The 25,240-nt window shown below is 44.1% G+C and overlaps 2 protein-coding genes across 4 annotated transcripts in view; one reads left to right on the forward strand and one right to left on the reverse strand.

The window, feature by feature from the left end:
- The window catches only part of LOC131954803 (uncharacterized), a 94,541-nt gene that overhangs the window by 54,175 nt on the left and 15,126 nt on the right, over window positions 1–25,240 (reverse strand). Inside the window, exon 1 of one of the 3 annotated variants that reach the window (XM_059318595.1) lies at window positions 15,269–15,361. The exons of the other annotated variants lie outside the window; for them this stretch is intronic. The gene's annotated coding sequence lies outside the window, so the exon portion shown is untranslated. Of the gene's footprint in view, window positions 1–15,268; window positions 15,362–25,240 lie in introns of those variants that run through there. 3 annotated transcript variants of the gene reach the window in all.
- The window catches only part of LOC131954800 (uncharacterized), a 153,155-nt gene continuing 143,451 nt past the window's right edge, over window positions 15,537–25,240 (forward strand). The window contains exon 1 of the mRNA XM_059318588.1: window positions 15,537–16,236. Coding sequence (XP_059174571.1) covers window positions 15,769–16,236 — 468 coding nt within the window. The 5' untranslated portion in view covers window positions 15,537–15,768. The remainder of the gene's footprint in view (window positions 16,237–25,240) is intronic.

A 25,240-nucleotide genomic window follows, 5' to 3' on the forward strand; every position in this document is an offset into this window, starting at 1 on the left:
AGGGGTGATTAGGATGGAGAGAAAAACTTGCAGGGACCACAGTGAGAGCTGGCTGACATTTCTATACACTAGGGTAGGGTGGGGGGGTGTCTAAGGCGGCGCAATGTCTGAAGGGGAGGGGTGATTAGGATGGAGAGAAAAACTTGCAGGGACCACAGTGAGAGCTGGCTGACATTTCTATACACTAGGGTAGGGTGGGGGGGGGGGGGTGTCTAAGGCGGCGCAATGTCTGAAGGGGAGGGGTGATTAGGATGGAGAGAAAAACTTGCAGGGACCACAGTGAGAGCTGGCTGACATTTCTATACACTAGGGTAGGGTGGGGGGGGTGTCTAAGGCGGCGCAATGTCTGAAGGGGAGGGGTGATTAGGATGGAGAGAAAAACTTGCAGGGACCACAGTGAGAGCTGGCTGACATTTCTATACACTAGGGTGGGGGGGGGGGTGTCTAAGGCGGCGCAATGTCTGAAGGGGAGGGGTGATTAGGATGGAGAGAAAAACTTGCAGGGACCACAGTGAGAGCTGGCTGACATTTCTATACACTAGGGTAGGGTGGGGGGGGTGTCTAAGGCGGCGCAATGTCTGAAGGGGAGGGGTGATTATGATGGAGAGAAAAACTTGCAGGGACCACAGTGAGAGCTGGCTGACATTTCTATACACTAGGGTGGGGGGGGGGGTGTCTAAGGCGGCGCAATGTCTGAAGGGGAGGGGTGATTAGCATGGAGAGAAAAACTTGCAGGGACCACAGTGAGAGCTGGCTGACATTTCTATACACTAGGGTAGGGTGGGGGGGTGTCTAAGGCGGCGCAATGTCTGAAGGGGAGGGGTGATTAGGATGGAGAGAAAAACTTGCAGGGACCACAGTGAGAGCTGGCTGACATTTCTATACACTAGGGTAGGGTGGGGGGGGGGGTGTCTAAGGCGGCGCAATGTCTGAAGGGGAGGGGTGATTAGGATGGAGAGAAAAACTTGCAGGGACCACAGTGAGAGCTGGCTGACATTTCTATACACTAGGGTAGGGTGGGGGGGGGGGGTGTCTAAGGCGGCGCAATGTCTGAAGGGGAGGGGTGATTAGGATGGAGAGAAAAACTTGCAGGGACCACAGTGAGAGCTGGCTGACATTTCTATACACTAGGGTAGGGTGGGGGGGGGGGTGTCTAAGGCGGCGCAATGTCTGAAGGGGAGGGGTGATTAGGATGGAGAGAAAAACTTGCAGGGACCACAGTGAGAGCTGGCTGACATTTCTATACACTAGGGTAGGGTGGGGGGGGGGGAGTGTCTAAGGCGGCGCAATGTCTGAAGGGGAGGGGTGATTAGGATGGAGAGAAAAACTTGCAGGGACCACAGTGAGAGCTGGCTGACATTTCTATACACTAGGGTGGGGGGGGGGGGGTGTCTAAGGCGGCGCAATGTCTGAAGGGGAGGGGTGATTAGGATGGAGAGAAAAATTTGCAGGGACCACAGTGAGAGCTGGCTGACATTTCTATACACTAGGGTAGGGTGGGGGGGGGGGGAGTGTCTAAGGCGGCGCAATGTCTGAAGGGGAGGGGTGATTAGGATGGAGAGAAAAACTTGCAGGGACCACAGTGAGAGCTGGCTGACATTTCTATACACTAGGGTAGGGTGGGGGGGGGGTGTCTAAGGCGGCGCAATGTCTGAAGGGGAGGGGTGATTAGGATGGAGAGAAAAACTTGCAGGGACCACAGTGAGAGCTGGCTGACATTTCTATACACTAGGGTAGGGTGGGGGGGGGGGTGTCTAAGGCGGCGCAATGTCTGAAGGGGAGGGGTGATTAGGATGGAGAGAAAAACTTGCAGGGACCACAGTGAGAGCTGGCTAACATTTCTATACACTAGGGTGGGGGGGGGGGTGTCTAAGGCGGCGCAATGTCTGAAGGGGAGGGGTGATTAGGATGGAGAGAAAAACTTGCAGGGACCACAGTGAGAGCTGGCTGACATTTCTATACACTAGGGTAGGGTGGGGGGGGGGGGGAGTGTCTAAGGCGGCGCAATGTCTGAAGGGGAGGGGTGATTAGGATGGAGAGAAAAACTTGCAGGGACCACAGTGAGAGCTGGCTGACATTTCTATACACTAGGGTAGGGTGGGGGGGGGGGGTGTCTAAGGCGGCGCAATGTCTGAAGGGGAGGGGTGATTAGGATGGAGAGAAAAACTTGCAGGGACCACAGTGAGAGCTGGCTGACATTTCTATACACTAGGGTAGGGTGGGGGGGGGTGTCTAAGGCGGCGCAATGTCTGAAGGGGAGGGGTGATTAGGATGGAGAGAAAAACTTGCAGGGACCACAGTGAGAGCTGGCTGACATTTCTATACACTAGGGTAGGGTGGGGGGGGGGGGGTGTCTAAGGCGGCGCAATGTCTGAAGGGGAGGGGTGATTAGGATGGAGAGAAAAACTTGCAGGGACCACAGTGAGAGCTGGCTGACATTTCTATACACGAGGGTAGGGTGGGGGGGGGGGGGTGTAGTGATGTGACGTCACATTATGAGTAAAGTGTTGTAAACATGCAACAAACACCACAACTAGCCCGCAAGACGAACAAAATGCTTGGATCTTTTACAAAGATGGGGTTGCTTTGTAACAAGTGCTTCCCCAGCTAACCATAAACGTCTGCTGACTTTAGAAGCTCCGACCAATGACGTCAGAAACCCCGACCAATGACGTCATAAGCACTAATGACGTCGAAAGCCCTAACCAATAACGTCAGAAGTCGGGGCTTTTAATTAATGACCTATGAACCCTCCCCCACCCATCGCCCAACACACACAGAATAAGTCTAGTACACTCACACTAACGGAACTACTCCTGCTCTTAAAGCCCAGGTCTAGCACCGGCCGCTAGATTGGCATTTTATGTCCGCATAAACTGGAAACTCGTTTACATCTGACTGGCCGTCTAGAGCAGGACTGGCCGTCTACACCAGTGGCCGTCTACACGGGGTTTTATGAATGTTTTACATATAAAAATCATAATCCAAAAAAATCAATCACCCCCCCCCCCCCACATACACACGATCGTATTCAGGGAAACTTCCTAAAACTCATCGAAATTATAACTGTCTGTCCGTGTGTCCAGATACATAGATACATTCCTCGATATATGTATATATATATATATATATATATATATATATATATATATATATATATATATATATATATATATATATATATATATATATATATATAATTGGTTGACATTCTACCAACTCCGTGACCCCGGCGACCCGTGGGTCAGCAGGGTGGATGTACCGGGGTTGTGGGTCTACCCAGTCAGTGACTGACTTGAAGCCAATGTTTTAGGTGAAGAATGTGTGTTGTCAAACTTGGTGAATAATTCCAAGAATCGTCGGCCATTACCCCAGCAGGGGTGTAAGCAGATATCCTCACTTCTTATCTCCCCTTGTGTGTTGGGCTTACGAGGCGGATGTGGGGGAGTTCTGTCCCCTGACAACTCTACAAGAGACCAAACGCTAGTGCTAGACATTTCATGGAATCCACAAGGATAAAGAGACGAGAGTAGCCCATAAACACAGGACACTGGCAAATTGTAAGTTGTTAGAGGAATGGAAAAAATAGAAAGGGACAGCATACTATGGTAGAGTGCCTATACTCCACCAAGTGGTTTTTGTCTATGCTCCACTGTGTCAATGTTGTCTATACTCCACTGTGTCAATGTTGTCTATGCTCCACTGTGTCAATGTTGTCTATGCTCCACTGTGTGGATGTTGTCTATACTCCACTGTGTGGATATTGTCTATGCTCCACTGTGTCAATGTTGCCTATACTCCACTGTGTCAATGTTGTCTATACTCCACTGTGTCAATGTTGTCTATGCTCCACCAAGTGGATTTTGTCTATACTCCACTGTGTCAATGTTGTCTATGCTCCACTAAGTGGATGTTGTCTATACTCCACTGTGTCAATGTTGTCTATGCTCCACTGTGTCAATGTTGTCTATACTCCACTGTGTCAATGTTGTCTATGCTCCACTGTGTCAATGTTGTCTATGCTCCACCAAGTGGATATTGTCTATGCTCCACTGTGTCAATGTTGTCTATACTCCACTGTGTCAATGTTGTCTATGCTCCACTAAGTGGATGTTGTCTATACTCCACTGTGTGGATTTTGTCTATACTCCACTGTGTAAATGTTGTCTATGCTCCACTGTGTCAATGTTGTCTATGCTCCACCAAGTGGATATTGTCTATGCTCCACTGTGTCAATGTTGTCTATGCTCCACTGTGTCAATGTTGTCTATGCTCCACCAAGTGGATATTGTCTATGCTCCACTGTGTCAATGTTGTCTATGCTCCACTGTGTCAATGTTGTCTATGCTCCACTGTGTCAATGTTGTCTATACTCCACTGTGTCAATGTTGTCTATGCTCCACTGTGTCAATGTTGTCTATGCTCCACTGTGTCAATGTTGTCTATGCTCCACTGTATCAATGTTGTCTATACTCCACTGTGTCAATGTTGTCTATGCTCCACTAAGTGGATGTTGTCTATGCTCTACTGTATCAATGTTGTCTATACTCCACTGTGTCAATGTTGTCTATGCTCCACCAAGTGGATATTGTCTATGCTCCACTGTGTCAATGTTGTCTATACTCCACTGTGTCAATGTTGTCTATGCTCCACTAAGTGGATGTTGTCTATACTCCACTGTGTGGATTTTGTCTATACTCCACTGTGTCAATGTTGTCTATGCTCCACTGTGTCAATGTTGTCTATGCTCCACTGTGTCAATGTTGTCTATGCTCCACTGTGTCAATGTTGTCTATGCTCCACTGTGTGGATGTTGTCTATACTCCACTGTGTCAATGTTGTCTATGCTCCACTGTGTCAATGTTGTCTATGCTCCACTGTGTCAATGTTGTCTATGCTCCACCAAGTGGATATTGTTTATGCTCCACTGTGTCAATGTTGTCTATGCTCCACCGTGTGGATGTTGTCTATACTCCACTGTGTCAATGTTGTCTATGCTCCACTGTGTCAATGTTATCTATGCTCCACTGTGTCAATGTTGTCTATGCTCCACTAAGTGGATTTTGTCTATGCTCCACTGTGTCAATGTTGTCTATACTCCACTGTGTCAATGTTGTCTATGCTCCACTAAGTGGATTTTGTCTATGCTCCACTGTGTCAATGTTGTCTATACTCCACTGTGTCAATGTTGTCTATGCTCCACCAAGTGGATATTGTCTATGCTCCACTGTGTCAATGTTGTCTATACTCCACTGTGTCAATGTTGTCTATGCTCCACTAAGTGGATTTTGTCTATGCTCCACTGTGTCAATGTTGTCTATACTTCACTGTGTCAATGTTGTCTATGCTCCACTAAGTGGATGTTGTCTATACTCCACTGTATCAATGTTGTCTATACTCCACTGTTTCAATGTTGTCTATGCTCCACCAAGTGGATATTGTCTATACTCCACTGTGTCAATGTTGTCTATACTCCACTGTGTCAATGTTGTCTATGCTCCACTAAGTGGATGTTGTCTATACTCCACTGTATCAATGTTGTCTATACTCCACTGTGTCAATGTTGTCTATGCTCCACCAAGTGGATATTGTCTATACTCCACTGTGTCAATGTTGTCTATACTCCACTGTGTAAATGTTGTCTATGCTCCACTAAGTGGATGTTGTCTATACTCCACCGTGTGGATGTTGTCTATACTCCACCGTGTGGATGTTGTCTATACTCCACTGTGTCAATGTTGTCTATACTCCACTGTGTCAATGTTGTCTATGCTCCACTGTGTCCATGTTGTCTATGCTCCACTGTGTCAATGTTGTCTATGCTCCACTGTGTCAATGTTGTCTATGCTCCACCAAGTGGATTTTGTCTATGCTCCACTGTGTCAATGTTGTCTATGCTCTACTGTATCAATGTTGTCTATTTTCCACTGTGTCAATGTTGTCTATGCTCCACCAAGTGGATATTGTCTATACTCCACTGTATCAATGTTGTCTATGCTCCACTGTGTGGATGTTGTCTATGCTCCACTAAGTGGATGTTGTCTATACTCCACTGTATCAATGTTGTCTATGCTCCACTGTGTCAATGTTGACTATACTCCACTGTGTCAATGTTGTCTATGCTCCACTGTGTGGATGTTGTCTATACTCCACTGTGTGGATGTTGTCTATACTCCACCGTGTGGATGTTGTCTATACTCCACTGTGTCAATGTTGTCTATGCTCCACTGTGTCAATGTTGTCTATACTCCACTGTGTCAATGTTGTCTATGCTCCACTGTGTCCATGTTGTCTATGCTCCACTGTGTCAATGTTGTCTATGCTCCACTGTGTGGATGTTGTCTATACTCCACTGTGTGGATGTTGTCTATACTCCACCGTGTGGATGTTGTCTATACTCCACTGTGTCAATGTTGTCTATACTCCACTGTGTCAATGTTGTCTATACTCCACTGTGTCAATGTTGTCTATGCTCCACTGTGTCCATGTTGTCTATGCTACACTGTGTCAATGTTGTCTATGCTCCACCGAGTGGATTTTGTCTATACCCCACTGTGTGGATGTTGTCTATGCTCCACCGAGTGGATTTTGTCTATACTCCACTGTGTCAATGTTGTCTAAGCTCCACTGTGTCAATGTTGTCTATGCTCCACTAAGTGGATGTTGTCTATACTCCACTGTGTCAATGTTGTCTATACTCCACCGTGTGGATGTTGTCTATGCTCCACTAATTGGATGTTGTCTATCCTCCACTGTGTCAATGTTGTCTATGCTCCACTGTATCAATGTTGTCTATGCTCCACTGTGTCAATGTTGTCTATGCTCCACCAAGTGGATATTGTCTATACTCCACTGTGTCAATGTTGTCTATGCTCCACTGTGTCAATGTTGTCTATGCTCCACTGTGTCAATGTTGTCTATGCTCCACCAAGTGGATATTGTTTATGCTCCACTGTGTCAATGTTGTCTATGCTCCACTGTGTCAATGTTGTCTATGCTCCACTGTGTCAAAGTTGTCTATACTCCACTGTGTCAATGTTGTCTATACTCCACTGTGTCAATGTTGTCTATGCTCCACCAAGTGGATATTGTCTATACTCCACTGTGTCAATGTTGTCTATACTCCACTGTGTCAATGTTGTCTATGCTCCACTAAGTGGATGTTGTCTATACTTCACTGTGTCAATGTTGTCTATGCTCTACTGTATCAATGTTGTCTATACTCCACTGTGTCAATGTTGTCTATGCTCCACCAAGTGGTTTTTGTCTATGCTCCACTGTGTCAATGTTGTCTATGCTCCACTGTGTCAATGTTGTCTATACTCCACTGTGTCAATGTTGTCTATGCTCCACTGTGTCAATGTTGTCTATGCTCCACTGTGTCAATGTTGTCTATACTCCACTGTGTCAATGTTGTCTATGCTCCACTAAGTGGATGTTGTCTATACTCCACCGTGTGGATGTTGTCTATACTCCACCGTGTGGATGTTGTCTATACTCCACTGTGTCAATGTTGTCTATACTCCACTGTGTCAATGTTGTCTATGCTCCACTGTGTCCATGTTGTCTATGCTCCACTGTGTCAATGTTGTCTATGCTCCACTGTGTCAATGTTGTCTATGCTCCACCAAGTGGATTTTGTCTATGCTCCACTGTGTCAATGTTGTCTATGCTCTACTGTATCAATGTTGTCTATACTCCACTGTGTCAATGTTGTCTATGCTCCACCAAGTGGATTTTGTCTATGCTCCACTGTGTCAATGTTGTCTATGCTCCACTGTGTCAATGTTGTCTATGCTCCACTGTGTCAATGTTGTCTATGCTCCACTGTGTCAATGTTGTCTATACTCCACTGTATCAATATTGTCTATACTCCACTGTGTCAATGTTGTCTATGCTCCACTGTGTCAATGTTGTCTATGCTCCACTGTGTCAATGTTGTCTATACTCCACTGTGTCAATGTTGTCTATACTCCACTGTGTGGATGTTGTCTATGCTCCACTGTGTGGATGTTGTCTATACTCCACTGTGTGGATGTTGTCTATACTCCACCGTGTGGGTGTTGTCTATACTCCACTGTGTCAATGTTGTCTATACTCCACTGTGTCAATGTTGTCTATGCTCCACTGTGTCCATGTTGTCTATGCTCCACTGTGTCAATGTTGTCTATGCTCCACCAAGTGGATTTTGTCTATGCTCCACTGTGTCAATGTTGTCTATACTCCACTGTGTCAATGTTGTCTATACTCCACTGTGTCAATGTTGTCTATGCTCTACTGTATCAATGTTGTCTATGCTCCACTGTGTCAATGTTGTCTATGCTCCACCAAGTGGATATTGTCTATACTCCACTGTGTCAATGTTGTCTATGCTCCACTGTGTCAAAGTTGTCTATACTCCACTGTGTCAATGTTGTCTATACTCCACTGTGTCAATGTTGTCTATGCTCCACCAAGTGGATATTGTCTATACTCCACTGTGTCAATGTTGTCTATACTCCACTGTGTCAATGTTGTCTATACTCCACTGTGTCAATGTTGTCTATGCTCCACCAAGTGGATTTTGTCTATGCTCCACTGTGTCAATGTTGTCTATGCTCCACCAAGTGGATATTGTCTATACTCCACTGTGTGGATGTTGTCTATACTCCACTGTGTCAATGTTGTCTATACTCCACTGTGTCAATGTTGTCTATGCTCCACCAAGTGGATATTGTCTATACTCCACTGTGTAAATGTTGTCTATACTCCACTGTGTCAATGTTGTCTATGCTCCACTAAGTGGATGTTGTCTATACTCCACTGTGTCAATGTTGCCTATGCTCTACTGTATCAATGTTGTCTATACTCAACTGTGTCAATGTTGTCTATGCTCCACCAAGTGGATTTTGTCTATGCTCCACTGTGTCAATGTTGTCTATGCTCCACTGTGTCAATGTTGTCTATGCTCCACTAAGTGGATGTTGTCTATACTCCACCGTGTGGATGTTGTCTATACTCCACCGTGTGGATGTTGTCTATACTCCACTGTGTCAATGTTGTCTATACTCCACTGTGTCAATGTTGTCTATGCTCCACTGTGTCCATGTTGTCTATGCTCCACTGTGTCAATGTTGTCTATGCTCCACTGTGTCAATGTTGTCTATGCTCCACCAAGTGGATTTTGTCTATGCTCCACTGTGTCAATGTTGTCTATGCTCCACTGTGTCAATGTTGTCTATACTCCACTGTATCAATGTTGTCTATGCTCCACTGTGTCCATGTTGTCTATGCTCCACTGTGTCAATGTTGTCTATGCTCCACCGAGTGGATTTTGTCTATACCCCACTGTGTGGATGTTGTCTATGCTCCACCGAGTGGATTTTGTCTATACTCCACTGTGTCAATGTTGTCTATACTCCACTGTGTCAATGTTGTCTATGCTCCACTGTGTCAATGTTGTCTATGCTCCACTGTGTGGATGTTGTCTATACTCCACCGTGTGGATGTTGTCTATACTCCACTGTGTCAATGTTGTCTATGCTCCACTGTGTCCATGTTGTCTATGCTCCACTGTGTCAATGTTGTCTATGCTCCACTGTATCAATGTTTTCTATACTCCACTGTGTCAATGTTGTCTATGCTCCACCAAGTGGATTTTGTCTATGCTCCACTGTGTCAATGTTGTCTATGCTCTACTGTATCAATGTTGTCTATACTCCACTGTGTCAATGTTGTCTATGCTCCACCAAGTGGATATTGTCTATACTCCACTGTATCAATGTTGTCTATGCTCCACTGTGTGGATGTTGTCTATGCTCCACTAAGTGGATGTTGTCTATACTCCACTGTGTCAATGTTGTCTATGCTCTACTGTATCAATGTTGTCTATACTCCTCTGTGTCAATGTTGTCTATGCTCCACCAAGTGGTTTTTGTCTATGCTCCACTGTGTCAATGTTGTCTATGCTCCACTGTGTGGGTTTTGTCTATACTCCACTGTGTCAATGTTGTCTATACTCCACTGTGTCAATGTTGTCTATGCTCCACTGTGTCCATGTTGTCTATGCTCCACTGTGTCAATGTTGTCTATGCTCCACCAAGTGGATTTTGTCTATGCTCCACTGTGTCAATGTTGTCTATACTCCACTGTGTCAATGTTGTCTATACTCCACTGTGTCAATGTTGTCTATGCTCTACTGTATCAATGTTGTCTATGCTCCACTGTGTCAATGTTGTCTATGCTCCACCAAGTGGATATTGTCTATACTCCACTGTGTCAATGTTGTCTATGCTCCACTGTGTCAAAGTTGTCTATACTCCACTGTGTCAATGTTGTCTATACTCCACTGTGTCAATGTTGTCTATGCTCCACCAAGTGGATATTGTCTATACTCCACTGTGTCAATGTTGTCTATACTCCACTGTGTCAATGTTGTCTATACTCCACTGTGTCAATGTTGTCTATGCTCCACCAAGTGGATTTTGTCTATGCTCCACTGTGTCAATGTTGTCTATGCTCCACCAAGTGGATATTGTCTATACTCCACTGTGTGGATGTTGTCTATACTCCACTGTGTCAATGTTGTCTATACTCCACTGTGTCAATGTTGTCTATGCTCCACCAAGTGGATATTGTCTATACTCCACTGTGTAAATGTTGTCTATACTCCACTGTGTCAATGTTGTCTATGCTCCACTAAGTGGATGTTGTCTATACTCCACTGTGTCAATGTTGCCTATGCTCTACTGTATCAATGTTGTCTATACTCAACTGTGTCAATGTTGTCTATGCTCCACCAAGTGGATTTTGTCTATGCTCCACTGTGTCAATGTTGTCTATGCTCCACTGTGTCAATGTTGTCTATGCTCCACTAAGTGGATGTTGTCTATACTCCACCGTGTGGATGTTGTCTATACTCCACCGTGTGGATGTTGTCTATACTCCACTGTGTCAATGTTGTCTATACTCCACTGTGTCAATGTTGTCTATGCTCCACTGTGTCCATGTTGTCTATGCTCCACTGTGTCAATGTTGTCTATGCTCCACTGTGTCAATGTTGTCTATGCTCCACAAAGTGGATTTTGTCTATGCTCCACTGTGTCAATGTTGTCTATGCTCCACTGTGTCAATGTTGTCTATACTCCACTGTATCAATGTTGTCTATGCTCCACTGTGTCCATGTTGTCTATGCTCCACTGTGTCAATGTTGTCTATGCTCCACCGAGTGGATTTTGTCTATACCCCACTGTGTGGATGTTGTCTATGCTCCACCGAGTGGATTTTGTCTATACTCCACTGTGTCAATGTTGTCTATACTCCACTGTGTCAATGTTGTCTATGCTCCACTGTGTCAATGTTGTCTATGCTCCACTGTGTGGATGTTGTCTATACTCCACCGTGTGGATGTTGTCTATACTCCACTGTGTCAATGTTGTCTATGCTCCACTGTGTCCATGTTGTCTATGCTCCACTGTGTCAATGTTGTCTATGCTCCACTGTATCAATGTTTTCTATACTCCACTGTGTCAATGTTGTCTATGCTCCACCAAGTGGATTTTGTCTATGCTCCACTGTGTCAATGTTGTCTATGCTCTACTGTATCAATGTTGTCTATACTCCACTGTGTCAATGTTGTCTATGCTCCACCAAGTGGATATTGTCTATACTCCACTGTATCAATGTTGTCTATGCTCCACTGTGTGGATGTTGTCTATGCTCCACTAAGTGGATGTTGTCTATACTCCACTGTGTCAATGTTGTCTATGCTCTACTGTATCAATGTTGTCTATACTCCTCTGTGTCAATGTTGTCTATGCTCCACCAAGTGGTTTTTGTCTATGCTCCACTGTGTCAATGTTGTCTATGCTCCACTGTGTCAATGTTGACTATGCTCCACTGTGTCAATGTTGTCTATGCTCCACTGTGTCAATGTTGTCTATGCTCCACCAAGTGGATTTTGTCTATACTCCACTGTGTCAATGTTGTCTATGCTCCACTGTGTCAATGTTGTCTATATTCCACTGTGTCAATGTTGTCTATACTCCACTGTGTCAATGTTGTCTATGCTCCACTGTGTCAATGTTGTCTATGCTCCACCAAGTGGATGTTGTCTATACTCCACCGTGTGGATGTTGTCTATGCTCCACCGTGTGGATGTTGTCTATACTCCACTGTGTCAATGTTGTCTATGCTCCATTGTGTCAATGTTGTCTATACTCCACTGTGTCAATGTTGTCTATACTCCACTGTGTCAATGTTGTCTATGCTCCACTGTGTCAATGTTGTCTATACTCCACTGTGTCAATGTTGTCTATGCTCCACTGTGTCAATGTTGTCTATGCTCCACCAAGTGGATGTTGTCTATGCTCCACCAAGTGGATATTGTCTATACTCCACTGTGTCAATGTTGTCTATACTCCACTGTGTCAATGTTGTCTATGCTCCACTGTGTCAATGTTGTCTATACTCCACTGTGTCAATGTTGTCTATGCTCCACTGTGTCAATGTTGTCTATGCTCCACTGTGTCAATGTTGTCTATACTCCACTGTGTCAATGTTGTCTATACTCCACTGTGTCAATGTTGTCTATACTCCACTGTGTCAATGTTGTCTAAGCTCCACCGAGATGAAACAACAGAAATAGCCGCTATATGCAGCTGATGGTGTTATTTGCTGGGGGGGGGGGGTATGAAACCATGGACCTATGGTTTTATTTGCTGGGGGGGGGGGTATGAAACCATGGACCTATGGTTTTATTTGCTGGGGGGGGGGGGGGGGGGTATGAAACCATGGACCTATGGTTTTATTTGCTGGGGGGGGGGGTATGAAACCATGGACTTATGGTTTTATTTGCTGGGGGGGGGGGGGTATGAAACCATGGACCTATGGTTTTATTTAAAGAGGGAGGGGGAGGGTGAAAATTTAAACAAAGCTTATAATACTTACATCACTTAACTCATCCTCTGTAAAGATCGATTGCGCCCCTCCCCCCCCCCTCCTCCCCCCCCCCCCTACCCGCGGGTCATCGCCACACCTTACACAAACACAAAGATTGGTTGAATACAAAAACCATTGGACATGTTGAATTGTCTTGTTTGTGTTGTAACCCTAACCTATGCCTGTTTACCCAGTTCATTTGCCCTGTTTGTTTAGGGAGATTTCAAACTTTTTTTTGTGGTGTTTGTGTGTGTGTGGGGGGGGGGGGGGTGTGCCCCAGTCAGGTGGGGATTTCAACAAGTAAAACAGCGGAAACGTCACGCCCCACTTGTCTACACTCGATATTTGATTGGCTGGGATGTTGCCAGCTTGCCTTTATGACAAGAAGGCGTGGTCTCTAGCAGACGATGGGCGTGGTCTATGACAGACAATAGGCGTGGTCTATGAGAGACAATAGGCGTGGTCTCTAGCAGAAATCCGGCATGGTCTCTGATAGACGATAGGCGTGGTCTCGGGCAGAAATTGGGCGTGGTCTCTTGCAACCAAGAGGCATGGGCTAGGCTGTGCTATAGGTACAGCCCTGTCAGAAGCTAACGTAAGGTATGCACCCTGTAACTCAAGCATAGCTTGTGTGGCTGGGACGTTTGGCATAGGGCACACATTGTGAAACTTAAACGTTGCTCATGTCACGTGTCGGTGCAGAATTACTTCCCTTGTTGGTGTAGAATTACTTCCCTTGGTTATTGATACGGCTCTGTTTAACCAGACAGTGACTTCTGTAATAACTCAAGCACATTCCAGTCTACAGTCTGTCTGTCTGTCTGTTCTGGGGAACGTGGGCAGTGGCGTAGATAGGGGAGGGGCAACTGCTCGAGGAGGGGCAAACAAGACGGGGTAGGGGCATCACGAGACGGGGCAGGGGCATCACGAGACGGGGGAGGAGCCACACAAGACGGGGGAGGGGCATCACAAGACGGGGGAGGGACATCACGAGACGGGGGGGCATCACAAGACTGGGTAGGAGCATCACAAGACGGGGGAGGAGCCACACAAGACGGGGGAGGGGCATCACAAGACGGGGGAGGAGCCACACAAGACGGGGGAGGGGCATCACGAGACGGGGGGGGGGCATCACATGACGGGGGAGGGGGCATCACAAGACGGGGGAGGGGCATCACAAGACGGGGGAGGGGCATCACAAGACGGGGGAGGAGCCACACAAGACGGGGTAGGAGCCATACAAGACGGGGAGGGGTAACACTAGACGATGGATGTACAAGCATGAAACATTGACAGAAGTATAGACAAAGTATGTAACACTGGCAGACATATAGAGTCAAATATAGACCAAGTAAGGAAGTATAGAGCCAAGTGTTAAACAGTGAAAGAATTATTCAGCCAAGTATGTAACATTGGCACGTGACTTATGTTTAGAGCCAAGTATACAAGTAGGTGTACAGACCAAGTATAGAACACTGGGTGACCAAATCTAAACGAGTTGACTTGAATGGTGGGTCGAACTAAAGCCCAAATAAAAACTTCTTGTTTATATTCTGTTTGTAGCTTTGTTGAAGGTTTGTTGTAGTTTTGTTATTGTTGTAGGTTTCTTGTTGTAGTTTGTTGCTACCACTCACTGTTGTACCACTCACCACCCCTACACTTTACAACAACTAACGGACCTGACTAGTGCTACGTCTATGAGATACCAGCGTTGTTCTAGACTGTTCTAGAGTGATCACACGACGTAATGGTTGTGTAAACATCGAGACCAGTTTACTATCACCCCCCCCCCCCCCCACACACACCAACTACACAAAGTAAAAATTGTGCAGGCCCATAATTGTTTTTAGCATTATGTGAAATGCTAAGTCCTGTGACATCGTTGAATAGATTCGCCAAGATGGTAGATATTGTGAAATTATTGAATATAATTTGCCTAGATCCTAGATCTTGTCAAATAATTGAATACAATTTTCCTAGATGCTAGATCTTGTGAAATAATTGAATAGAATTTGCCTAGATGCTAGATCTTGTGAAATAATTGAATAGAATTTGCCTAGAATTAGATCTAGTGAAATCGTTGAATTGCCAAGAGCTCTATGGTATCTTGGCCTCTCCACACGACAACAAGCTTCCATAAAGTCACATGTCCCACCCATCCCACATTCAACAAACTTGACTTAGATCGAGCTGTAGGCATATTAATTAGCCACAGTTAATGAATTTCACAATTCCTACAGCAACATTACAATCTATTTTTAATTTCTGTTAATGAATACATAATAGAATTTACAAAAGATGAAACAAAGTTGGAAGAAAAGTCAAAACGAGGCTAAAAAGTTGAACTTACGTAAACAACAAGTGGTGAAGGCGGCCGAAAGTTTACACGCTAAGTAAAACAGACACCATTAGGGCACAACTGTGTTACTGTCCTGGCTACGACACGACCTAACAGGCACGCCAGATTCAGTTACCTAGCCCAGTTAGCACTGCGTGTGTGTGTGTGGGTGCGGTGGGGGACAGTGCGTGTGTGTGTGTGTGTTGGTGGGTGGGTCGGGCCGGCGGGGGAAAGTGGGGGACGGGTGACGGGCTGTGATATGTGCCGAGACCAGCCGCAGACGAGAAATAAGTTTGAGAATTTGAAAAGAAGTTTGTGACAGTGAAGGCGGTCCCGTGCTGTAGGGGGATGGTAGGCTGGTACACACTACACACAGGAGGAACCTGTGGCTTGTCTGTTTTGCCTCGAGTTTTCTAAAGCATGTCGGAGTTTCACAATGACGTGCTTGAAGGAATCTACAGCCCCGTGAATTGATTTTATTTCTGGAAGTTTGTGAAGACAATCTTTTGACCATGTGGACGTTAAGTTTGTGTTTGTTGGTGCAAAGTTTCATCAGTTGTGTTTCTTTTGACGGGAGTCACATGACCACAGGATTAGCTGCTTCAGATGGCGTTTGTTTATTTGTGGCAGGCCGAGATGGTGACACAAGGCACATGTCTCACCCTGGCGGTGGTGACACAAGACAGATGTCTCACCCTGGGGGTGGTGACACAAGGCAGATGTCTCACCCTGGTGGTGGTGACACAAGACAGATGTCTCACCCTGGGGGTGGTGACACAAGGCACATGTCTCACCCTGGCGGTGGTGACACAAGGAAGATGTCACACCCTGAAGGTTTGAACTCAACCCACTGGCCGTTGGGTCGTGGTGAGTTTGGCAGCACTGATCATGACGTCATAGGTTTCACCGTCTTTGAGAAGGATGTGATCATCCCAAGCTCTGACGTCATGATAAATGTGGATATCCTACACGATCTGCCAGTGAGTTGCTCAGTCATTCTTTACAGTCATCCGTTAAGTCATCCGTTAAGTCATCCGTTAAGTCATTCTTTACAATCATCCGTTAAGTCATCCGTTAAGTCATTCTTTACAGTCATCCGTTAAGTCATCCGTTAAGTCACCTGTTATAAGTCATCCGTTAAGTCACCTGTTAAAAGTCACTCGTCGGATTAACGGTTAATAAAACCGCGTGATTGATCGTTGTTTGATTCGATCCATTTAGATTTCATTAGCCCCATACAATCTATACAATCACACAATCACACAATCATTGGTTGGATGCATTTAGTTTTCAATTGACCCATACAATTTCTACAATCACACAATCATGCAATCATTGATTAGATCCATTTAGTTTTTAATAACCCCATATAATTTCTACAATCACACAATCATACAATCATTGGTTAGATCAATTTAGTTTTTAATAGCCCCATATAATTTCTACAATCACACAATCACACGGTATATCAATCCCACAATCATTGAATGTATTGTTGTACACAGTCGATGCCAGTACAGAAATAGAAACAATGTGTGCAAATAAGGGAGGTGTTTGTAGGTACAGTGGATGGTGGGGGGTGGGAGGGGAGGTGTTTGTTGGTACAGTGGATGGTGGGGGGTGGGAGGGGAGGTGGTAAGGCCTACAGATGGGGACATTGACCATATGGTGACACGATGGTGATACAAACATTGATCAGATGGTGACATAATGGTGATACAAACATTGATCAGATGGTGACACAAACATTTATCAGATAGTGACACAATGGTGAGACAAACATCAGATGGTGACACAATGGTGAGACAAACATTAACCAGATGGTGACACGATGGTGAGACAAACATTGATCAGATGGTGACATAATGGTGATACAAACATTGATCAGATGGTGACACAAACATTTATCAGATAGTGACACAATGGTGAGACAAACATCAGATGGTGACACAATGGTGAGACAAACATTAACCAGATGGTGACACGATGGTGAGACAAACATTGACCAGATGATAGGACTAACGTTGACAAAAATTATGCTCATAAGTTTAATGTTTTGAATAGAATATTGGCGAAAGGCTGGGAGTTTCTGGATGGGAATAATTTTGGCCACCTAACTTTCGTATACCCCCCCCCCCCAACACAAACCTAATTAATTTAATTAGGATTGTGGCACTTGCGTTAGGTATACCATGATTGTAATTTCTGGCCCTGATGTTAGATATACCATGATTGTGGTCCATGTATTAGATATACCATTATTGTGACACTTGTGTTAGATATACCATGATTGTAGTCCATGTATTAGATATACCATGATTGTGACACTTGTGTTAGATATACCATGATTGTAGTCCATGTATTAGATATACCATGATTGTGACACTTGTGTTAGATATACCATGATTGTGAAACGTGTGTTAGATATACCATGATTGTGACACTTGTGTTAGATATACCATGATTGTAGTCCATGTATTAGATATACCATGATTGTGACACTTGTGTTAGATATACCATGATTGTAGTCCATGTATTAGATATACCATGATTGTGACACTTGTGTTAGATATACCATGATTGTGACACGTGTGTTAGATATACCATGATTGTGACACTTGTGTTAGATATACCATGATTGTAGTCCATGTATTAGATATACCATGATTGTGACACTTGTGTTAGATATACCATGATTGTAGTCCATGTATTAGATATACCATGATTGTGACACTTGTGTTAGATATACCATGATTGTGACACGTGTGTTAGATATACCATGATTGTAGTCCATGTATTAGATATACCATGATTGTGACACTTGTGTTAGATATACCATGATTGTGGTCCATGTATTAGATATACCATGATTGTGACACTTGTGTTAGATATACCATGATTGTAGTCCATGTATTAGATATACCATGATTGTGACACTTGTGTTAGATATGCCATGATTGTAGTCCATGTATTAGATATACCATGATTGTGACACTTGTGTTAGATATACCATGATTGTGGCCAATGTGTTAGATATACCAACTGACATTGGTACCCATTGACATTTGTACCTACTAAAGTGAAGTGTACAACCTAAGCCTGGCACAGTATGACTTTAGTGTTGGGCTAAATTGTGTCTGGCTAGGGTAGCTCGTATGACGACAAAAAAAATAGAAATCGTCCATGAAGTCATTTAAAATTATCTTGTAAGTAGATTGTAACTGAAACGTTGAATGATTGAGATTCTAAAACTTTGTTAAACATTCCAACATCAAGTTGTTTACAATAAACACAAACAGATTTAAAAAACAACTAAACCAAACCCTAACCTTCACGGTGAGCGCTAAAAAAAAGTCATAGAAAAAAGTCGCAGAAAAAAAGTAAAAAAATTGAGCAAAATTATTTAGTTGTTGATAATTCTAAAATCATTCGCGTCAGTAGGCCTACATGTTTTTTTTTTTAAATTTAATCTATTTATAAACTTGAAATGCGTTAGAATTTTCTCGAATAATCTTCCAGCCCTGTTCCCAACAAGTAAAAATATCTGAATAGCTGGTGTTTAATCTGGATTAGCCGTCCTCTATGTCAATCTTTGTATTTAATCTGGATTAGCCGTCCTCTATTTCAATCATTGCGTTTAATCTGGATTAGCCGTCCTCTATTTCAATCATTGTGTTTAATCTGGATTAGCCGTCCTCTATTTCAATCATTGTGTTTAATCTGGATTAGCCGTCCTCTATTTCAATCATTGTGTTTAATCTGGATTAGCCGTCCTCTATTTCAATCATTGTGTTTAATCTGGATGACGTTGGCCTTTCCTCAGTTGTCTGTCCACCCGGTATTTGTGTCAATGTCAGCCGATGTACCGTGTCGGCTGTTATTTTTTAACGTGCGTTCTAAAGTTAACCATAATAATACGACTTATTCACACCTACCTAAATATCGAAATTAATATAATTTATATTAGGTTTTTTTGTTCTTTCTGAATACGTATTACGTAACAGTTTAAGTAAATTCTATGCAAATACACATGTAACTTTAATTGTATCATTTTTTCTACGAATTACCCTGACACCCCAAACCCTGACACCCCAAACCCTGACACACCAAACCCTGACACACCAAACCCTGACACACCAAACCCTGACACACCAAACCCTGACACCCCAAACCCTGACACACCAAACCCTGACACACTAAACCCTGACACACCAAACCCTGACACCCCAAACCCTGACACACCAAACCCTGACACACCAAACCCTGACACACCAAACCCTGACACACCAAACCCTGACACACTAAACCCTGACATTTAGTATGACACCAGAAGATGGTCAGTGCTGTGTGCTGGCCACTTGTCATGTCAACCAGAGATTTGGTACAGGCGACCTAGTGTTAGGCGGCTGGGTGGTGTGGTGATGGTGTGGTGATGGTGTGGTGTGGAGATGGTGTGGTGATGGTGTGGTGTGGTGATGGTGTGGTGATGGTGTGGTGATGGTGTGGTGATAGTGTGGTGATGGTGTGGTGATGGTGTGGTGATGTTGTGGTGATGGTGTGGTGATGGTGTGGTGATGGTGTGGTGGTGGTGTGGTGGTGGTGTGGTGATGGTGTGGTGATGGTGTGATGATGGTGTGGTGGTGGTGTGGTGATGGTGTGGTGATGGTGTGGTGATGGTGTGGTGATGGTGTGGTGATGGTGTGGTGATGGTGTGATGATGGTGTGGTGGTGGTGTGGTGATGGTGTGGTGATGGTGTGGTGATGGTGTGGTGATGGTGTGGTGATGGTGTGGTGATGGTGTGGTGATGGTGTGATGATGGTGTGGTGGTGGTGTGGTGATGGTGTGGTGATGGTGTGGTGATGGTGTGGTGATGGTGTGGCGGGGGGGGGGTACTGTGAAAAGGATCTGCTGAGGTTGGTCGACTCGGGGGAGGCTTCGTCGTACACATGCCGGGGTGGTAGGGTATGGGGCGGGGGTGGTAGGGTACAGGCGGGGGTGGTAGGGTATGGGGCGGGGGGTGGTAGGGTACAGGCGGGGGTGGTAGGGTACAGGCGGGGGTGGTAGGGTACAGGCGGGGGTGGTAGGGTATGGGGCAGGGGTGGTAGGGTATGGGGCAGGGGTGGTAGGGTACAGGCGGGGGTGGTAGGGTACAGGCGGGGGTGGTAGGGTATGGGGCGGGGTGGTAGGGTATGGGGCGGGGGTGGTAGGGTATGGGGCGGGAGTGGTAGGGCAGAGGAGGGGGTGGTAGGGTACAGGCGGGGGCGGGGTAAAGGCTGGGGTAGGGCACATACGAACACTTTAAGGCTCTGTAATTATAGGGGGATGGGGGTGGGGGTGTGCAGGTAGCCCAGAAGGCCAGACTAGACTAGTTAACGGAGTTATGAAAATCGAAAATTTTTAACGACTCGCTGGCGTGTTTGTAGACGTTGAGGGCAAACAGTTGTCAACAAACAGATTACCGCCCTTGCGTCAATAGTTCGACAACCTATTACCTCCCCTGGTCAAACCAACGTCCCCCTCCCCTCTCCTCACCAAACCTAAGGTCAACATGCAGCGATAAACCCGCTCTCATTGTACCTACAGCAACCCCCCCTCCCCCCACCCACAACCCCACTCACCCATATAGTTACAACACATTAAAAAAATAGTCCCATGTCCAATTAAGTCATTTAAAATTATCTTGTAAGTAGATTTTAAATCAAACGTTGAATGATTGAGATTCTGCTAAAACTTCGTTAAACATTCCAAAAAAAAAAAGTCACAGCAAAATGTCTCGACTTAAAAAGCCATGTTACTTCAAGGCGTGGAGAGTCGGACACGTTTTTATTTCTTCGCCTGCCTCGTCTTCTGTTGATGTGTTGTCTTATACGGCCACATAGAACACATTACATTTTCATTGTCTATCTATAGGATTCACTACATCTGTATGCAAAGTAGTTACATCTGTAAACTATTTCGCTTTCTTGTGTCGTTACATCTGTAAGCAATGTCGGTATATATGTAAGCAATGTAACTTTCTCGAGTAATTAAGTTGTACTTTAGGGCCAGCTAATCTTTTGTTATTATGGTCGTAGCAGCTTCAACTGCACTTAACTAGTGTAAGAAATCTTTTCGCACTCATTTAAAGTGCATTTTAACCACCCTTATCATTAGAAGTGTGTGTGTGTGTGTGCGTCAATCGGCAATACGTATTGGAAATCGATCAATATTGTCCAATCGAAGATTAAATAAAGCTTCGATAGTCAGACCAATACAACTTTTCATTTTGTTCTGATTGATCTGATAGCGCTTCGCCTCATGTTGACTGTGTGCTCAGATTTACCTCTCTTTGGGAACGTTTGATGTCAGATTTACCTCTCTTTGTGAACGTTTGATATAAGATTTACCTCTCTTTGTGAACGTTTGATATAAGATTTACCTCTCTTTGTGAACGTTTGATGTCAGATTTACCTCTCTTTGTGAACGTTTGATGTCAGATTTACCTCTCTTTGTGAACGTTTGATGTCAGATTTACCTCTCTTTGTGAACGTTTGATATAAGATTTACCTCTCTTTGTGAACGTTTGATATAAGATTTACCTCTCTTTGTGAACGTTTGATATAAGATTTACCTCTCTTTGTGAACGTTTGATGTCAGATTTACCTCTCTTTGTGAACGTTTGATGTCAGATTTACCTCTCTTTGTGAACGTTTGATATAAGATTTACCTCTCTTTGTGAACGTTTGATATAAGATTTACCTCTCTTTGTGAACGTTTGATATAAGATTTACCTCTCTTTGTGAACGTTTGATATAAGATTTACCTCTCTTTGTGAACGTTTGATATAAGATTTACCTCTCTTTGTGAACGTTTGATATAAGATTTACCTCTCTTTGTGAACGTTTGATATAAGATTTACCTCTCTTTGTGAACGTTTGATATAAGATTTACCTCTCTTTGTGAACGTTTGATGTCAGATTTACCTCTCTTTTTGAACGTTTGATGTCAGATTTACCTCTCTTTGTGAACGTTTGATATAAGATTTACCTCTCTTTGTTAACGTTTGATATAAGATTTACCTTTCTTTGTGAACGTTTGATATAAGATTTACCTCTCTTTGTGAACGTTTGATATAAGATTTACAACTCTTTAAAGTTTATTGATAGCTAGATTGCCGCGTACGTATAGCTAGATTGCCGCGTACGTATAGCTAGATTGCCGCGTACGTATAGCTAGATTGCCGCGTACGTATAGCTAGATTGCCGCGTACGTATAGCTAGATTTCCCCTTAGAATAAAAAAAAAATGGACCAAGTAAAACTGTAGCGCCACATTTTTCATCAACAATCTCTGGATGACATTTGGTTTCTTGTCATCTCTCATGTCAGGGTTCAGGGTTCTATCTTGTCATCCCTCATGTCAGGGTTCAGGGTTCTAAACTGCGCGACACGAACACAGGGCAGAACAGTTTGTTTATATCGTAGGGGGAGGGGAGAGAAGGACGTCTTAAGTTATGTGGAGTTGGTGCGTGATATGCAAATGGCCAGGTCGTGTTGACCTTTGGGTCGCTGTGACCTGTGGGGTTGCGGGCGGGTTGACATGGGATGAGGTGGTGTGTGGTTGTGTGGACATGTGGTGGTGTGGAGGTGTGGGCATGTGGTGTGGTGGTTGTGTGGACATGTGGCGGTGTGGTTGTGTGGACATGTGGTGTGGTTGTGTGGACATGTGGTGGTGTGGTTGTGTGGACATGTGTTGGTGTGGTTGTGTGGACATGTGGTGGTATGGTTGTGTGGACATGTGGTGGTGTGGTTGTGTGGACATGTGGTGGTGTGGTTGTGTGGACATGTGGTGTGGTGGGGTCATTTAGTGGTGGGGTCGTACAGTGGTGGGGTCGTACAGTGATGGGGTCGTACAGTGGTGGGGTCATATACTAGTGGGGTCATACAGTGGTGGGGTCGTACAGTGGTGGGGTCGTACAGTGATGGGGTCGTACAGTGGTGGGGTCATATACTAGTGGGGTCATACAGTGGTGGGGTTGTATAGTGGTGGGGTCGTATAGTGGTGGGGTCGTATAGTGGTGGGGTCGTATAGTGGTGGGGTCGTATAGTGGTGGGGTCGTATAGTGGTGGGGTCGTATAGTGGTGGGGTCATATACTAGTGGGGTCATACAGTGGTGGGGTCGTATAGTGGTGGGGTCGTATAGTGGTGGGGTTGTATAGTGGTGGGGTCGTATAGTGGTGGGGTCGTATAGTGGTGGGGTTGTATAGTGGTGGGGTTGTATAGTGGTGGGGTCGTATAGTGGTGGGGTTGTATAGTTGTGGGGGTTTTGTTGTCAAAGTGTTTTATGTCAGACAATATACGATCGATATTGAAAAAATAGAAGTCAGTTTAAGTCATGAAAATGTATTTGTTGACCTAATTTTTATAATTGCACTAGCCGTCCCGGCCAGGCCCTGCACTGGCATTTGTGAAAACCTACCTGTAAAGGACAGTGACTTATGTGTTTATTAAGCTGCATGTACCCACCCGGATTTAGAAAATGTATTATTTTTCCAACTAAACGTTTTTATGGCAAAATATTGACGTCTAAAAAAAACAACACATAACCATAAACCTAGCTCTAACTCTAAACTTAACCCTAACCCTAACCACAACCAACCAAAACTAAAACACAAACGCAAACACATTTGCAAACACAACGCAAACACGCACAAAAACACAAGCATAAACTAAATGAAAATTTAGTTTGAAAATGATCAATATTGAGTTTTCTGATCATCAATTTAGATTTTAGTACGAGCACTTTAAAAAAATTACACAAGGCTGATCAAATCGAGTTTTTTACTATACGCATTTCTTACACCAATTTAAATACAGTGGCACATAACCCATGTCATCTTGTTATATTGGATGTCAATAAGAATTTTTTTCTATTATATATATATATATATATATATATATATATATATATATATATATATATATATATATATATATATATATATATATATATATATATATATATATATATATATATATATATATATATATATATATATATATATATATATATATATATATATATATATATATATGTTCAAATGTCATCTTGTTATATTGGATGTCCAAATATTCATTTTTGGATCAATGATTTAAAGATTTGAATCGACTCTAACCTTTAACCCGTGACCTCTGTGATTGTCACGTGATAATTATGTTAATTAATCAGCTCAAAGTAAAGGTGAAGATATCTTCAGGCGAAATGTGGTGGGCGGCAGGAAGAGATGAGGATGGGGGTGGGGGTGGGGTGAAGGTGGTGGCTGGGTTTGGGGGGGGGGAGGGTGAAGGTGGGGGTGGGGTGAAGGTGGGGGGGGGGGGTTAAGTTGGGGGTGTGTGGAGGTGGGAGGGGGTGAAGTTTTGCGTGGGGTGAAGGTGGGGGACCTTACTTTGACTGAGATCATCTCCCATTTAAAATTACACAAGCGCGTGAAAATGTGTTTTCGAAAAAAAAAAACCAGGGGTAGAGGAAGTAGAGTCAGGCTCACATATTTCACCATACACGAACAGATTTCATCAGAAGTACAGACATAGATCTCGTTTTTTAATCTTTTCGCATCCGCATATTCTCTAGTTAGAACTAGCCTCGTATTTTATGAGCCGGGAGAAGGCGAATGTTTTACTTTAATTGAGATGACGGGGGGGGGGGGGGGGGGGGGGGGGGGTGTTGACATTTTAAGGGTGGGTGAGGGGCTGTTTGTGTATGTGGAAATGGGTAGGGTTCATTTTTTAAAAATATAAAATGAAAAATAATAGGCCCGATACGATCAAGAGCCGAATTCCTTTCATCACCTAAACCAGACAAGTCTTAACCCTGTCCCCATCAGAAGGTCTGATTCATGAACTTAATTTAAACATAATCTAGTGGCTACTGCATATATTAAATATATTTAAATATATTAAATCATTTTTTTTCATCAGGATATTAAAGGCGAAGTAAGTTAACTT

The sequence above is a fragment of the Physella acuta genome, unplaced genomic scaffold (genome assembly GCF_028476545.2).
Source record: "Physella acuta isolate Inbredline_101_S28 unplaced genomic scaffold, ASM2847654v3 ptg001030l, whole genome shotgun sequence".
NCBI classification, from domain to species: Eukaryota; Metazoa; Mollusca; class Gastropoda; family Physidae; genus Physella; species Physella acuta.